At 30.4% G+C, this 18,389-nt stretch overlaps 3 protein-coding genes across 3 annotated transcripts; all 3 read left to right on the top strand.

Annotated features, from left to right (window-relative positions):
• The first annotated feature begins 1,732 nt into the window (after positions 1-1,732).
• On the top strand, positions 1,733-8,245 carry LOC145754907 (radial spoke head 10 homolog B-like). The gene is made up of 19 exons (XM_082571071.1): positions 1,733-1,815; positions 1,941-2,159; positions 2,760-2,887; positions 3,043-3,157; positions 3,511-3,711; positions 3,877-4,053; positions 4,532-4,673; positions 4,743-4,858; positions 5,001-5,187; positions 5,293-5,398; positions 5,483-5,717; positions 5,799-5,906; positions 6,106-6,209; positions 6,355-6,430; positions 6,565-6,634; positions 7,036-7,116; positions 7,233-7,434; positions 7,678-7,783; positions 7,903-8,245. The coding sequence occupies exons 1-19, from the start codon at positions 1,813-1,815 to the stop codon at positions 7,990-7,992; spliced, it is 2,466 nt and encodes an 821-aa protein (XP_082427197.1). The 5' UTR covers positions 1,733-1,812; the 3' UTR covers positions 7,993-8,245.
• Positions 8,246-8,590: 345 nt separating this feature from the next.
• Positions 8,591-13,208, top strand: LOC145755726 (upstream stimulatory factor 2-like). The gene is made up of 9 exons (XM_082571975.1): positions 8,591-8,724; positions 8,884-8,936; positions 9,350-9,489; positions 10,113-10,281; positions 10,819-10,906; positions 11,161-11,234; positions 11,841-11,935; positions 12,132-12,260; positions 12,481-13,208. The coding sequence occupies exons 1-9, from the start codon at positions 8,690-8,692 to the stop codon at positions 12,574-12,576; spliced, it is 879 nt and encodes a 292-aa protein (XP_082428101.1). The 5' UTR covers positions 8,591-8,689; the 3' UTR covers positions 12,577-13,208.
• A 418-nt stretch (positions 13,209-13,626) lies between these two features.
• LOC145755541 (SANT and BTB domain regulator of class switch recombination-like) lies at positions 13,627-18,382 on the top strand. The gene is made up of 11 exons (XM_082571779.1): positions 13,627-13,973; positions 14,167-14,270; positions 14,548-14,798; positions 15,005-15,113; positions 15,320-15,544; positions 15,830-15,999; positions 16,261-16,366; positions 16,602-16,752; positions 16,829-17,001; positions 17,152-17,316; positions 17,639-18,382. The coding sequence occupies exons 1-11, from the start codon at positions 13,665-13,667 to the stop codon at positions 17,832-17,834; spliced, it is 1,959 nt and encodes a 652-aa protein (XP_082427905.1). The 5' UTR covers positions 13,627-13,664; the 3' UTR covers positions 17,835-18,382.
• The last annotated feature ends 7 nt before the right edge of the window (positions 18,383-18,389 follow it).

The raw sequence follows: 18,389 nt of genomic DNA on the forward strand, positions 1-18,389 counted from the left end.
TAAAGACGTTAAACAATTTTTCTTATATTTTTTTTATAAAATTTACTGATAGCTAAACTCGTAAAATTTGATCTTAGTCTTAGGAGCTCAAGTTCGCATTGATCACGAGCTAGCGAAAAAAAAACTTTTTGTTTGTGAACGAAGTCGGATGCCTTAAAGGCATATCGACAACTCACGTTCAAACCATTTTCGAATTGTCATATGTTAACCTTGTCCTGATTTGTTTCTTGTCTTTAACTCTTTTTCGTGCTCAATGTATTATTGTCGAAAGGTATTGGCTGAAAAATGGAAACAAAAATTATAATTGGTAATAAATACAAGTTAAATAATTTTGGAAATGTATTTAAGTCAAAAAAAAAAAAACAACAAGTCAACTATAAATGTATATCCAGTAGACATATTTTAAACAAGTTTTTGCTCACATTTATTTTTAAAAATTGACTTTACTTTTTATAATAACAAATTCAAAGCTTTGTTGAACTTTAGCTTGGTTCATTCAAAGGGATTCGCCTTGGACATATTTATGATATTATACTGTTGAAGTGTGTTCTGAAGTAAACTCTCTTAAGGGTTTGACAAAGCGATTTACAGTAAGTAAACTGGTTATAAATTTCTTTCTTTTTGACATGTAAATACATGAATTTATCGTGTCTGCAGATTAACATGGCGTTAACTTTGATGGATTAGAAGTTTCTGTCGCCCAATTACAAAATTAAGGCTAAGTTAAACCTAAACAATACTGTGAACGTTTTTTTTTAAATTTCGACAAGCATATAAGGCTGTAGAGATTTCAAATTAGTACCGGCTGGTGATTGGAACAAAGGTACAAGTTTCTTTTATTTGTTATTGCATAAATTTACTATTGCCAAATCCCGCCTTAATCAAGCGGATTAGAACTAAGTGTAGTCGAATTTTCGGAATAAGATAATCACGTTTTATCGTTAACTGTATGCTGGCAATGCTTCGTGTAGTTAAAATTTGAGATTAAAATGAACGAATGTTTGTGTTTTACCATAACAATACAACATTCCTCCTAATATATGATGATCTTTTATATGTTTATACTTTAATGTGGCTGCGGTTTTGTAATCACCGCCAGAGGTTTAATTAAGTCAAAAACTGGTTTAACAAGTAAAAAACAATGATTTGTTCAGCAATATATTTATAATATAAAACTTAATGTAAATATTACGCTCAATTATTACAAACAATATAAATATCAGTGTTAGTTTTAATTTCGTACGCGCACTAATAAAAAACTTAACAATTTTTTTGGAACCTAATTAATTAAATCATGTTTAAAATTGCAATTTATTGTCTTAAATTTTAAAATTATAGTGTGAAATTAGATGGTATTTGTTATATCATGTAATATCTATGATTAGCGGGTACTTCCTTTTTTTCCAAAAATAAATTAGTTTTATTTTTGGCAACACGGTTGTCAAGGAAACACGTGTAAAAATTTTAATTTCAATGTTTGTTGTTTTTAATTTTTTCGACCGCGATTAGCCTAAATTCTGGCTACTTATAAGGCAGTTATTTACACAAATTTAACGTTAATATAGTAACTTGATAATGCACTTTAATATTAACTTAAAAAAAAAACAATATTTCTTTATAATAAAGACAACGCTTTATAAAATGCGATTTTTTTTTATTTGTTTACAAACTGCGTTAAACACTATTTAATTATTTGCAACATTGTTTAATACACAAAAATTATATTTTTGAAAGAAGGTATAGGCACTGTGATAAGCATATGATAACCTTGTTAAATATATATTACTCGATTTCTGTAATAAATAGAAATATATGGTAAGTATTTGTGGTTTGTTTTGTATTAACCTTTTTAGTTTTATTTTATTTTTAAAGTAATATTTATTTTTAATGTAAAACATGTTTTTCAAAAAATGTAGTAACTTTTACCCAATGCATTGTAGATGGATGTACTTGAAACCAAATCGGTTGCAGAGAGTGACACTGGGCAGCCTTGTGGTGATCTTCTCTCTGAAATAACCTCCCTGGCAGTTGCAGAACTTGAATATGATGAACCTTCATTGTCGGATATTATTGTGGAGCAATATAAAGGGGAGAGAGCTCAGAACGGGCATTTTGAAGGGGAGGGTGAAGCAGTGTTTATAGGGGGGAATTCTTACAAGGTATTTATCATTTATTTACAACATTTAATATAAAGCGTGTATATTGGTTTATGTATATGAAGATCAATTTGTAAAGTAGAAGTTTTTTGTGTAAAGATTTCTAGATAACTTTCTTTTTCAATAAAGATTAGCATTTTCATATTTTTTTTCTTTTGTATATATCTTTATCCCCGATGTGGGAAAGTCGAATGCGCGACTTAAACATAGAGTAACATAAGTTACTCCGACCCAGTCTCGAGTTGCCTGTGGCAGTTTGGGATATTATAGAGACTATAATTGCCCGGTAATTATGCTACTGATTAAGTGCTGGCTTAGCAGGAGTTCACACCGTTTATAGCGCCTTACTCAAGGGCGCTACAGCATGAGATCAGTGGGGATTGAACCCACGACCTCATGTGTGGTGTAGCAAGAGTTCTTATCACTACACCACGCTGCCGGTAATATCTAGACAATAGCCTTACATTAAGTTTAATTTTAATTGCCTCGTACTAGCAATTTGATTTGCATTTAAGCACATTACATACTAATTGCAGAAAAAGTTAAATATAAAATTGATATTTTAAAAATAACTTACTAATTATATTAAAACTGTTTTCAAAGGGTACTTTTTCAAATGGTGTCATGCACGGTAAAGGAAAGTTTATGTGGACTGACGGTATGCAGTATGATGGAGATTTACAAAATAACCAGATATCAGGATATGGAAGATATGAATGGAAAGATAAAAGGTTAAAACATAGTGTTAAAATTTTTAATAAAATTTTATGATTTTGGTTTTAAGGTATTGCATATTCGATAAAATGGTTTCAACTCTTTAGTAATATGTGATAATATCTTATAAAAAGTATTATTTTAACTTAATAAAAATCATGTTTTGTTTTAGTTATTATGAGGGGGAGGTCTATAATGGGGCCCGCCATGGAGTCGGTGTATTCAAGTCACCCCAAAACAACGTCTCCTATTCAGGGCAGTGGTATTTGGGCAAAAGACATGGCAGGGTAAGATGATCCCTTGTTTGTTTTTTTACAAAAGGGTTAATGACGTGCACAGTCACCTGTTAAATTGGAATGTTTTTTTTGTTGTCAACAAAGTAATTTGATAAAGATTGATTGTTTAGGATCAACAGGGTTGCCGTTTAACTTTTGCACAGTGTTTCCATGACATTTTTAAAATTTTAATAGTTTTGCATGCAAATACCGTATTTAAAGGTTCTGTTTATGTTAAAATTTGCTGATACTTTATAACATAAATTAATTACAGCTTATAAAAGCACTTAACATTAGGCTGAGTTTGCTGAGAGATCACTTATATACCTTCAAAAAAATAATTTTCAAATATGATTTTTTTACAGGGCATTATGCATTACAGTGAACACTCCTGGTATGAGGGTGATTGGTTGAACAATTCTCGTCATGGTTGGGGGGTGAGGAGGTACCATACTGGTAATGTTTATGAGGGGCAATGGGTGAATGGAAAAAGACATGGAGAAGGTACGATGAGATGGTTAACCACTAACGAGTCTTATTCAGGAATTTGGGAGAATGGCGTACAGGTACTTTTTTGTGGTAGATAACTTTGCTTATATTCTGATAAAAAAAAGATTAAAAAAAATGAAGAATATTTTAAATAACTATAGGCTATTATATTTTTCATTTAATTAAGTGTATAGTCAAGTTATTATTTAATTCTTATTGGTTAAATATTTTCTTCAATTTAGCATGGTTGTGGTACTCACACCTGGTACCTGCACCGAGTACCTGGTTCCCAGTACCCCCTGAGAAACGAATATGTTGGTGATTTTGTAAATGGTTTAAGGCATGGACACGGAAAGTTTTTTTTCGCCAGTGGAGCTGTCTATAATGGGGAATGGGAAAACAACAGAAAACATGGTTGGGTAAGAAACAATTTTTAAAATAATATCCATAATATCCATATTGAAGAAATATCTTGAAAGTGGTTTCTGTATTACCCTAACCTATCATGTTACAGTTAATTCTTTTATTTAAAAAATTCGAGCCATTTTCTTTGTGGGTGTCTTTTATTTGAAGGTGGTTTGATTGTTACTATTGGTTTCTTATTTCGTGGACCATTACGTTTGATTAAATAACGGTTAGCCTTAAAGATTATGTAGTGACACCGTCTATTAAGTTTAGGACATCAGTTTAACAATAGTATTTTACTAAATTAAATAATTTTAATTTATGCAGTTGTCTTAGGTGTTTATTAAACATGTTTATTAAACATTAGGTAGTTAGTTATTTGGTATAAATAAAAAATATTAGTTATTATAGTAGTATTAGTTATTTAATATATTAAACAGTTATCAGTTTTTTAAAATTTTTACATATTACTTACCATTTAACTTACTTTAGGGCAAGTTTATCTTTAAGAATGGCAAAGTTTTTGAAGGACAGTTTGAGAATGATCACATGGTCGATTATCCTTCCTTCCATCTAGACGGCAACCAATCCCCTGATTTCACTCAAAGTTTACCACCTGTTAATCTAGAAGAAGGTTAGTTAAATAAAAAAACTCTCTATATTTGCTTTCTTTAAAAAAAATGCCAATATTACAATATTATAGAAAAAGACATGTTGAAGGATGGAAGTGGAAATATATTGGGCCCTGGTTTGACTTTGGACATAGATTTTATTTTCGAAGATTTTGGAGATGCTGAAAAAGAAGCAGAACTTAAGCAGGTTCGGATTACTGTGGTTTATTATTTGATTTAAACATTTTTAAATCGACTTTGTATTTAAAATTTGGTAAATATATGTTGACATGTTTTTTTAACATTCATTTAAAAATAATGAATTAATTTTAAACTTTTAATATTTTAAGGTTACTTTTCTTATTCTTCGCAACATTTCTATGCTTAGAAGAGTTTACAGTTTTTACAGTGGTCTTGGTCACGATCGGTCGCCTGACAACACTTTTGTGATGACCAAATTTCAGTTTTGGAGATTTGTAAAAGATTGTCATATTCATCACCACAAGTTCACCTTATCAGCTATGGATCGAACCATTGGTCAGTTTGTAAGAATTTTTAAACTTCTGTACAACAAAAATTTATTCTAAAAATTTTCGGTTAAAATATATTCTACATTCAAATAAGTTTGTATTTTTTTTTCAGCTAAATGTCATGCATCAGGTGACGTTCATAATCCAATGGAGAAATTACTTTTTAGGGAATTTCTGAGTAGTTGTGTTGTACTTGGCTACAACATTTACAAGGATAGGTAAATTTAATAAAAAGCCAATTTAAATCATTTCAATTTTTTTGTCAAATGGTTGATCATAATAAATTCAATATTTTATTCCAGTGCAAACAAAAAGAACTGTGTAGTAGCCACGTGCTTCCAATCGATGATAGAAAAACACATTCTAAAATTTTCTTGTCGTGTTGGGGGCCACTTTTTGTTTGAGCCTCGTCGGGCCGTAAACGCACTGGCTTATATGGACAGATGTTGGCACATTTATCAACATATTTGTTTGCAGCGTAACCAGCCACCATATGAGCCTACCCTGCGCATGAGGCAGTTTTTATTCCTTTTACAGGTATGTATTGATTTGGTTTTTTAATTATTATTAAAATTTAGTATTTAAATATTTCGTTTAAATTTTATATTATTTGTGTAGGATTTAAAATTGATGGGAGGCCATCTTTCAACAACTGTTGTTCTTAAACTTCTATCAGATGACGACCCTACTGTTTCCGATGGTGAAAGTTGCAACATGGAGCTAGAGGTATTACTCTATATTAAAACACATCCTATTTTAAGGATCACTTTTACATACAATAATATACTTATAGTGCTAATTTTGTTTTCTTATTACTCGTTTTACTAAGATTAGAAGGCATAAATTGCATGACCAGTACACCATTCAAAGGTGAATGGTGTTTGGTTTTAGGGCAGAAAGCATTTAGAATTATTTTTAATTTTAGATGACATTTTTGGAGTTTTTTGAGGCACTGATTGGTTGTGCCATTAACTTTGTTCCTGCAGATGTTGCCATACCACCTGACAGTAGTAATACTCAAACACAAAGGTTTCCCTATTAACATTTTTTTATAACATTCAAATTATAAGTCTTAAGTATCAAGAAAACCAACTTTATTTGTTGCTTAAAATGTGCATTTTTGAATGGGTAAAATACACATTCTAAATGGTCAAAATTAACTTTTATCTTATAGGATTTCAAGACCTGGTTCATCGGCTTCACAATTAACTTCAAGACAAGAAGGTGGCAATTCAGAAAACGAACTTCAGGTAAACAGTATAAGTTTTTTGTTTTATTTAATATTATGCTCTCAAATAAAGTACGCCTTTATGGGTACCAATTATAAACTGTTGGGTTATCATTCATTGGTTTAGAGTCTTAGACATAAATATTTTTATTGCAGGATGATATTTCTTATCTTGGAAGTAAGAGTCATATAAGCAGTCACTCTCAGGATGAACATTCTAGACATCGTAAGATCTATTTAATTGATTTTTTAAAATTTGATATAACCTTACTTTTTTCACTAAAAATATAAGGGATTTAGCTTTAATTTATGGTGTGAACCGACAGCGTGGTGTAGTGGTAAGAACACTTGCTACACCACACATGGGGTCGAGGGTTCAATCCCCACTGATCTCATGCTGTAGCACCCTTGAGTAAAGACGCTATAAACGGTATGAACTCCTGCTGAGCCAGCAATTAATCAGCAGTATAACTATCAGGCAATTATAAGATTTAATATCCCAAACTGCCACAGGCAACTCGAGACTGGGTCGGAGTAACTGATGTTACTCTATGTTTAAGTCGCGCATTCGACTTTCCCACATCGAGAATAAAGATATATACAAAAAAAAAATTTAATCTTGTTTAGATGCAACTAGTACTGGTGAATTTCTTCACACTCTATCTCAACTTTCTTCAGTTAATGAGGGACAAAACACTGCAGATACAGGTAATAAATATATTGGGTTTTTATTTCAGAATAGCTGTAATTAGCGTTAGCAACTTTTTATTATTTGGTTTCTATTTAATAGTATTCTAAAAAAACTTTAAAATATTTTTTTTAAGAAATAGAGACAGGAAGTACATCTCACATTTCTAAACAAGAAAGTGAGTTTAGTCTTTGGTGCACACAACTCTCCATCTTCTTTACACAACATCTTTTTCCATCTTGGAACAAGTACGAGGCTCTTAAAGATGCCGCAGCAAAGAATTGTGAAGCTGAAAAGGAAGAGAAGAGATTGGAAGGAATACAGAAAGCAGCAGAGCTGTTTGTAGTTTTGTATTTAAGTTTTACTTAGGCTTTTGTATTTTCTTAGTGTAGCTTCAACATTACCTTTTTTTTTTTTTTTTTTTGTAACAAAAGCCTGTGCTAAAAGATTCTGCAATACTAATTAAGAAAAATCAAAACTAAAGCTACGAATGCTTCTTAATTGTATTTTAAAAGTACCTAAAATGTACTTTTAATAGCTACTTTATGGTACCTTTTAAATACTTGATTATCATTTCTTAGGCGTAAAAAACAACAATTGGATGAAATGAAATTAAAAGAAGAACAATCTACCGTTATCGTACCTGAAATCACTGAAATTGAACGTAGTACTGAAGATATCAGAAATGTAATAACATTATTAACTTACCATTAAAGGATTGTTTAAAAATTCTTTTAACTTTATTTAATTTTTATTTGAGCTATTATGTGTATCACCTGACAAAACAACATTAAATTTATTTTAAGGAAAAAGTCGTTACGGATGAACAAGATGCAAAATCCAATGTTTCACAAACTACTGTCAAAAGTGGAAAGTCAAGAAGGAAGAAAAATTAAACTTGTCAAATTCTTCGTAACCAGTTTCGATTATAAAATTCGTTTACAATTTTGAATTAAATAACGTAGATATACAAGCGAGAAGTATATTTGTAATTTAAAATTCCAATACTTATTTTTTACAGTTTATTTTATTATTATTTATTTATAAAAACATTTTGTTAGAGTTTTTAATTTTTTGTTATGTGGTTTTTAAACTAAAGTAATAATAATTTTGTTTTAAAAAGTTTTTATACCAAATATATTTTTTATATAATGATTTTTTCGTGTTTTGAACAAGTTTTGAACATAAAAAGTTAAGAAATAAGTTTTTGATAAGCATTTGTCCTCAATTGTTAAGATCTTTAGGTAACGTTACGCACCAATAGTGCAATAAAAGTCGCGCTTGAGTAACAAACAAAGGCGGAAAGAAAGTAGTTCCTAAGTATCTAAAAAACACCATTTTTAGGTATTTTAAGTTTTATAAATTTAATTAAATTTTTTTATATTAATAAAGTTTTAAAAATTTTGCTTATGTAGACTCAAATTTTGTTTCTTAAAAGTAAAATTATAGCATAAAATTTCGCGCGGATGAATACATTTGTCGGAATCGTCTCTTGGGCGATTCGACTGCCGATCACATCACATGATCTTGTTTGTTCCCGTGACCTAAACTCGTGATTACTTGCGTGGAAATTTAAATGTCTAAACTTTATCAATGGATATTTCATTGGATCAAGCACTAGAAACCGGGTACGCGTTTTAATTGCATTAATTTTGGTTTATTTCAGTTTTAGACTAACCTAGATTGGCTTAAAGAGGTAACTTGTATGTCGCCTGTTCGTAATATTTCGCTAAGTAATGTCAGAACGTAAAAAGTCGTAAAGTTAATAATTTTTTACTCTATTTTAGAAACAAGCACCAGGACAATTTAGATGATGAAAATTCGTCTGATTTAATGCAAGGTATAATATATGAGTTATGCTTTCTAATTTGTTTGTTTGTTTAAAATAAAAAAATATTTTTTACATTAACTACCTGATTATTTTATGTAAATGCTTGGTTTATTTTTATAGTAAAAAATAGTGTAAAATGGAATACATTTATAGGTTTTTACACTTCATTAACACTTGTTTTTATTTTGTTTTGCAGAAGTAAGTATTTCCGATGAAAAATGTTTCTATAGCATAAGCTGTTGAATGGTTTGGTGATCATAATAATTTACATTTTATAATTAATGAAAATTTATTTTATGTGTAAATATTTGATTAAAATACATGTAAACTTTATATCCTATGTTTTATAGATTTTAATATTTATACTTAACCCTATTTGAGTAAGAATTTATTCATTTAGTTGAAATTTTAACACCAGTGATTTATTCTACAGCAGGTAACATACAGAGTTGTACAAGTAGGTGGAGCTGACGACAATCAACAAGCAACATTAAGTATAGTGAGCTCAAACGGTATACAGAATATAATTGCACAAGGGTCAGGAGGAAGTGGACCATCACAGGTTGGTGCTTATTTTTCAACTTTTAGTTGTTGCCCAACTTGAATATTCTGTAACTGACGGAGTGGTGTTTCACAACATTAGGTCATTAGTGTGAATCTCATTGCTTCTATGCTTTATTGTCATTGAATAAGATGCATAATGGTACAAATTTCTCTGAGCCCTGAAATCAATAGACAATTTAATTTTAAGTCACCATTCTCAATAACCTCTAAAAAAATAACCTCTAAAAAAACTGCCTTAGGCAACTTAAGACTTTTTTACCTATTTTTTAATTTTTTTTTTAAATGTTTTTTTTTTTTGTATATATCTTTGTCCTCGATGTGGAAAAGTCGAATGTGCGACTTAAACATAGAGTAACATAAGTTACTTCGACTCAGTCTCGAGTTGCCTGTGGCAGTTTGGGATTTTATAGAGACTGTAATTGCCCGGTAATTATGCTGCTGATTAAGTGCTGGCTCAGCAGTAGTTCATACCGTTTATAGCGCCTTACTCAAGGGCGCTACAGCATGAGATCATTGGGGATTGAACCCACGACCTTATGTGTGGTGTAGCAAGAGTTCTTACCACTACACCACGCTGCCGGTTTACCGGAAAAATTTCATTACTAAATTTTATATTTACAGGTCGCTATCGTGGCAAATCCATTTAACGGAGACGGGGACGGAGGAAACAACGTGACTGACAATCAAGGAGCCAAGTTCGCTTATTTTCCATCTGCGAGCGGATCGGCATCAAACAATCAGGAGATCTCTTCCTCTACTGAGAACCAAGATCAGTCTAACGTAGCTCAAGGTATTGTTTTCTTTGGGTCATTCGATTTTTAAATTTTGACTAAACCTTTTGTTGCTTATAAAGATCATGTTGTTTTATTGCAGTATTGTGGACATTTGTTTAATTTAGTATGTATTTTTGTTTCCTTTAAGACACGAAAGATTTCTATGGTCTAAGTTTTTTTTGTTCTGATATTCCAATGTTAATTTGTAGTCTGTAGGTTATGAATCTTTATAAAAATTTTTTCTTTTGAAATTTCACTGTTTACATACTTGTTTTTTTTTTTTACTGAACATGAATTTATTCAGCTTATGGGTCATGGCTTTAATGACGAACTGGTTATGATACAAACAGCTTAAACATTGTTTTAAAGTGAAATATGATATGTTTTTAAATAAGTGTATATATATATATATTTAAAGAAAAATGTAGCCATAATAATTTTACCAAACCATTTGAAAGCCAGTTAGTACTAGAGCCTTGCAATACTAACTTTCATGCGCCGTAATATAAATACTTTAATTTGTGTATTTATCTGTGAAACTATTTTGCCTCTAGGTCAATTTTACGTGATGATGTCACCACAAGATATGATGCAAAACAACCAAGGTGCCAGGTCTCTTGTCCCAAGAGCTCAGTTCGTGCAGTAAGTCGAAGATTTGTGTATAAAAATAGCAATATGTAACATGAGTATAATTTTATTAAATTGTTGAGGTTACAAGCGTTTTTTTGTTTTAATTTGTCAAGTATGTTCTCCATTATTTAATGTTTTTGAATGCATTGTAATTTTAAATCATAAATGTAACCTTTACTAAATGTTTTTAAAATATTAATTTTTAAATCCTAATGAGATTTTCCGCTGCTTCTAAACCAAAAATTAATATTAAAATTCTTTTATAGAAAAATGGATGCAAATAGACCTGGTTGTACTGGTGGTATTAGAGATACAACTAGAAGGGTGCAACATAATGAAGGTAGCTATTGTAATTACACTTAATACCTAAGCTATATTTTTTAATATAATTAAATACATCATTGTCTTTTGTGAATTTAGTGTTTTTAAATTTTCAATTTTTTTGTATAGGCTATAGCTTTACTGGTTGAATTTTTAAACTATTGTAACCCATTAGTTGTTGTTTTAAAAAAATCTAAGCTAGTTTAATGTATATATATATTGGTTAATTAATAACTGTACACAGTATTGTTCGCAAGCTTCTTATATTTCTGCAACTATGTTGCTAATTTTAAATAGATACAATTATATTGTAAATAGAGTAATGGTGTCATTGAATACTTTCTATTCTAACTACAGCATGACAGGATGTTATAGAAAAACATATAATAATAGATCACTTATGTGTTTCACTGAAACATAGAAATCATTTTATTGTGTTAACTTGTTTAATGTTAACCCAATATTTAAAAAAGATGTTCTTAATATTATTACCATTTAAAAACAATAGTTTAATGCGCTAAAACACTTAAAATTTGTTGCAGTCAAAACCTAACATTACAGCACATAATTATATGATGTTTGGTGTTATTATTTTTTTTCAAACCAGACTTTTTATTATTTTTAGTTGAGCGAAGGCGGAGGGACAAAATAAACACTTGGATTATGAAACTGTCCAAACTAGTGCCTGATTGTGCCAGTGATCATACCAAACAAGGACAGGTAAGGCCAAGTCTAGTAGTAAAACATAATGGATTTGTTATTTGTTTCTTAAAATTTACCTGACCATGTACAAACTATCTTTAAATTTTTAGCACCGCACTAGTACCAAATAAAAAATAATTTAAAAATCTAACACGTCTATTCTAAACCACTTTAAAAGATAATCAAAAACATGTAAATGAATTTCTTTTTATAGAGTAAAGGAGGTATTTTGGCGAAAACTTGTGACTATATTCGAGATTTACAGTCTACAAGTCAACTTTATATGGAAAGGGTGAAGGAATTTGAAAGAATACAACTTGACCACGAGGTTCTTAGATTACAGGTAAACTTTATTGAAAAATATATATTTTTGGGATATTAATTTTTTTGGATATGTCTGCCTGTACTTGCATTTAAATAAGATTCGTAATAAATTATGTATTGTTTAGGTATAGTTATTTGTAATAAGGAATAATGTATATACAATAATACCGGTTTCAATACATCAGCTTTTGCTCATACCGTATGCAGTTAAATTCATAACTTGTTTTATTTTAAAACAGTTTGAGGAAAAGAAACAGGAAAATAACATTCTGCGACAGATGTTACAATCCCATGGTATTGAAGTTGCCATTACCAGTACCTCTAATTCACGCTGATTATTCATTCAGCCGGTATCATGATTCTAAAGACTGAGATGCGAGCCCAGGTTTTAAAAAAAATGAAAATCTTTTGAGTAATAATTAGTGGGCTTAATCAATGCTTTTTTTCATCCTTTGTCCTAAAAATTTACAGATAATTAAAATTAAAAGCTAAATTTTTGACACTCATAAAAGTTGCTGAAATGGTTGGGTAGGAGCTATTCAAAAATAACTTTCGGTACTTTACATAAATTTAGATTATCAAATGCATAAATATGTTCATATATACAATAATCCTTAACCGACAATTGTTTAACAAACAGCCATTTGCATTAGAAAATGTTTTTAATTTTTTATTTTATTATATAAAGTTCTAGCTATTAATGTTTTATACATTTGTAGAATGGCTATTAAAATTTTTCTGTTTTTAGTAGACTTTAGTTTGGTAATTGGTTCGACTGTATCACGATTTCTTAGTTTTATTGATTTTCTTAATTACTAACAATTATGTTATAATGGATTAACACTTGCTCTCTTGTTTTACTGCCCGTTCACTGTGCTTCAGATTCTTATTAGGGCCAATCTTATCTCTCTATCAATAGGTTTTGTGTATTCGTGTTTACTGTATATATGTGAAATAAAAAAGTTGTTCCTAACAGTTTTGAAATTTGTTTCAAAAAATAAAAAATAGCTGAGTCTAAAGTAATTTGACTAAATATAAGGTTGTTTAGGAAAAAGTGAAGTATGTTTTGGTGTTAATAGTGCTACTGGTTTACTAACATATTCCAATAAAGACTTCTCTAACTATATATAATTGTATTTTTTACCAACTGTTTAAACTGGTTTGTTTAAATCACCTTAGAAAGGTTATAATTCTTTTTTGGTCATTAATCTATACTGTTTATTACAACTTACATTTAAAAGCTCACACGTCATATATTGTGTATATTAAACTGTAATAAATACAGTCACAAAAAGCAACAGTTTTTTTTAGTTGAGGATAAATTGCAATTTACTGTTTCATTGTTTAGGGTAATCACCTTTCTGTTTGACTTTGAAACAAAATTCTTGCGTTATTATACGACGCTTTAGTAGTTTCCCCAAAAATGGACGTTAAATCGCTTTGCGCGAGTTTGTCCAACATGAAAATAACCAAAAACAATTACAAGGAAGTGCATGACGAGTTGTACAAGTACCTGCAAGTTTCTAAAGAAGCCCGAGACAAAATCGAAGAAACGAAAAACGCGGCGCTAAAACAAGGCAACGCAAAACGAAATGTAGCACCCCAAAGTCAATCCACAACACCGAGTCAATCTCCAGAGTTATTAGCAGGCCCTGTTATGGTTATTCACGTCTGTGATGAGGCTAAAAACCTAAAGCAGGATTTCACATGTCCCCGTGATTTGTTAGTTCAGGTATTTTTAATTTTCATATTTTACTACATAGTTTTTATTAAAGAAAATGATAGTGTAAGGTTAGATAATAAATGCTTTAATTAAAAATGTATGTATAACATATCACATTAAAATGCTTTAGTTTCACATTAGAGCACCTTTATACCAGAACACAATGACAGTAATTATTAATTTATTTATTTTAATTTGAAAGGAAATGAAGTATTTTGCTGAGTACTTGTCTGTTGAGTCTCATAGGTTGGAAGAGGTTGACATTTCAGTTCACTGTGACATCCACATTTTTGATTGGTTAATGAGGTAAATTACATTTTTAATGGAAAAAATGTAAAGAACATAAACAATCAAGATCTTTCTTGCTACTAATTAGCATGAATTTTCAGTTTTTATTGTATTTTTGTGTTGGCTAGATAGTATTACTGTTAATTAGTCTGAAACACACCCAGTTTAAATTAACTGTTTTGTCTTACATTTACTTTTATGTAATAAAACACTAAAAATTTAGAAAACATGGTTATGACAAATGTTTCTTGTTAACAGTTTGTAAAAATCAAAAGAATTTTTCTTTAATTTACAGATATGTGAAACGAGAACATAAGTCTGCTGATCAGACTACAGCACCTAAGCTTGACCCTAACAATGTCATTTCTATTCTTATATCATCTGACTTTCTTAAAATGGAAACACTGGTCAACGAATGCATAACCTATTGCCACGACAACATGTCTTTAATTGTGGCTACACCTTGTAATATGAACTGTGTCAACGAGAGGCTTACATCGCTTATTTCAGCGAGGTTCAACCACACAGAACTGGACCAAATAAAAGGTATTGCAGTTGCCAGTGTTATAGTGTTTTGGTTAAAAATCTCTCGTTTTAACTACATAAGATCTTAAGCTTGACTCCCACTGCATTAAGATGCTACAAAATGGTACTTGATACTAAATTTTGTCAGTTCAAAAAAAAATTGACATGGGAATTGTCAGACAAAATACTCAAAATGTTAAATCCTATTCTATTATATTAAAATCTAGACAGAAAGGATAAGTTTCGAAGCAAGTTGTATTTCAAGAAGTTGGAAAAATTGTTTGATCGCAATGGAAATGGAGAAGACTGTGCTGGAAAAGCTTCGAGTTTATTTCGGTAATTATCAATTTTTTTATGAGATAAATGCCTTATCAATGAAATATCGGAACTTAAAATTCAATTTTGAAAGCTGGAAAACTAAAAAAATAATAAAATGTTAAGTTCTAAACTAGCACAAACACTTAAAGTCTAATTTATGTAGCAATTTTTAAGTTTTAGACATATGGAAAACTTATACAGAATTTTGATGTCATATTTTATAGTTGTTCAATATGTCAACGCATTCTAACCAAAGAACAAAGCACCTTACTACCATGCACCAACAACAGATTATTTATTGATGTGTGTGGTGGCTTAACCTACAAGCATGAGGTCGATACAAGTTGGGATGTAAGTGTGTTTCTCATTAAGTTGTACGAGGAACTTAAGAAATGGAATCTCGTGTATTGGAGGGTGTGGGGAATTATCAACCATTTGGAATGTAGCAGGTAATGCTTTGTAATGCTGATAATGTGAATTTTAAATTCCAACTAATGTTGACATAAAAGCATATTTTAAATTTTATTTTATTTTTTTTATACTTATGCCAAAATGAATAGTGGCAGTAGCTTAACCAAATGGCAATTAAAGTAAGTAGTTTAATTAGGTCTTAAATAATAAAAAAAAATTCTTCTCCCCTCCTTAAGGTAATGTTTATTGACTGCAAATTACTTAACAGTAACTATGGTCATATAAAATACTTAATTTCAACATATTTTTATTATCAAATTTAGGTGTAAGAATGTTTTTCAAGTTGGTGATTACGAACAGTGTGTGGGTCATGCAGAGAGAGCCCAGTACCACCAAATATCACACGAGGGCGCTGCTATCGACAACCCAGTAGGGATATATCCTTGCTGTAATCAACACGTTCTTAGATTTGATCCTACTGGCGTGAGGAAGGGTGAGTTGTTTTTTAAAATAACAGAGTATTCAACTTGAAATAACTGGTCTTCAAATATGTAAAAACTTGAATTAAATATTTTTTTTTTTGAGGTTACTTCTTTGAATTAGGTATATATTCTGAAATATTTTAATTAGGCTTCGGCAAAAATGGGTTGGCAATACAAATTAAACACTTGACTTGATCTTATAAAGTTCAATAAATGTTAAATATGTAAAGACAAAAGTTATTTTTTTATCGTAATAAATTCTAATTATTTAGGTTGTTGTGCAAAAGAACATATCATAACAAGTTCTGACCCAACTCATAGACTTTGTTTGGATGAACTGTTAGCTCACAAAGCTATGTGCAAAATTCCACAGCAAGTGTAAGTTTTCTTTTAATATGTGATTTTAAGTCAATTTAAAAATACAAAATTTAATATTTCACAACTGAGTATTCAACCAACTATGGTTGGTTCTTTAAAACATGTTAAGGTTACTTTATTGTTTTATTTAATTTTTAGTCTTAGGTTTCAAAACCTTGTGTTCTGGTTTTAATAAGACTATTGCAGAGTTTTAAATTACTCTTAGTACATTTAGAATTTTTTTTCTGTGTTTTAGAAACCCTGTAGGAAGTGATTTAAATGTGTATATGAGTGAAGAAGTACAATGTGGAATAAAGGAATCAACTTCTACCTCTCTTGATCTTATTAACCCAGTCGTTATGCAAGTTATTAAGGCCACTGTTCCAGTTCCTACTGCATATAAAAAGGTTTGTTTTGAGTCTTAGTGCCAGAGGTGCAAATCTAGACGCTAAAATTAATTATTTTTTTTTTAAATTTCAACAGTCAAAAATCAAAATTAAAATGCACAGCAGTGATGAGGATTCTCCGGATGAGGAAGAGGCTTCCAGCATCCCAAACTTCTACTCTCAACCCTCAATGATCTCTCGCAACATCCCTCTACCTAGTGGGCAGAGCAGTGAAGTGGAAAACAACCCAGTAAAAAGCACACAGAAAAAGTAAAATAGTTTTTAAAATAGTTGACAAATATTAAGCAAAGGCAAACAAATTAAATTTTAAACTTTAAAACGTATAAAATCTAGGTAAAAAAGCTTTTTTAAAAAAAAAGCTTCTTTAAAGTTTTTCAAAATCTTATCAAATATTTTTAGATTGAAAGAAAAAAACACACCGCCAGTTGACAAAACTCCCTACAGCAAATACCCATGCAAGAAGAGATGGGATACGGCTCGCTCTATCAGATGGAACCAGGACACGCAGCGGGAAGACGACTGGCAGAGATTTCAGGCCATTACGCAAGACCTTGCAAAGCGCAGGTTAACTAACGTTATTGTTGTTTGTGTTTTGATTCAGGTAAAAAGGATGTCATTAATGTAGTTTTGATTTAAAAAAACTTTTACTGACTTTGCAATGCACAACGTAAGTTTTGTTGTACTACGGCTGGGTTTAGTATTTTTGTATTTGTATTAAATACGTAAATATATAGAGGTCAGCTATATATATTCAGTCTTGCTGGGGTCTAGTATATAGAAGTCGACTTATCAACAAAATTTAAGGTTTGGATATCTCTTTAAAACCAAAAGTCTGCTGTCTATATCATTTCTTTTCGATTTAAATACTTTATTTTTTCTGATACAGGGTACCGGAAAAACCTTTAAAAGTTAAAGCGAAAGAGTCACGCGAACTTCATGGTGGTATTTTTACAAAACTGGAGACAGCTTTCTTCAACAACCTTAGACTTGGTTACCTTAACCCTCCACAGAACCATGGCAGATTTGCACCACCTACTAATTTCAAGGACTACAAAGCAAGAATGAAGAACACGGGACGATAACATTAATAGTTAGTGGCGTTTTGAAGCTTTTTGTTATTACTTATAGTGTTTAGGATGAAAGCGCACTCACCTTAGGTTAGTTTTATTTTGTCTTAAATACCTTATTTTAATTAATTTTAAATTCGATTCTACATTAATGTGCACAACTGGAGTAGTCAAACCTATTCAGTAACTTACGTTAATATGTACAAATACATGTTATTATAAGTTAAATAAAACTAGGTTTAGGCGGTGTTGTGTAGGTATTAGTTTGCCTAATTTTTACCTCATCACTGTACAAACTAGCAATTGTAAAAATTATATATTTTTCTATTACTTTAGTTTATTTATTCCACTGTAGTTAAGATCCACTGTTACTTATATTATCCCATTTTTCTTAGCGCTTAATGCTCGATTTAAGATACTTCATATACTATATTATTAATAAAACTAGCTTAAAAAACTAAATATAAAAAAAACAGTCCAATTTTAATATGGGTGAATTTTTATTTATAAAGCACTATGTAGCATGCGTTAAATAGCATTGAAGTTCTCAATAGACTTTTTAAAATCTGG

The sequence above is a fragment of the Corella eumyota genome, chromosome 6 (assembly GCF_963082875.1).
Source record: "Corella eumyota chromosome 6, kaCorEumy4.1, whole genome shotgun sequence".
Taxonomy (NCBI): domain Eukaryota; kingdom Metazoa; phylum Chordata; class Ascidiacea; order Phlebobranchia; family Corellidae; genus Corella; species Corella eumyota.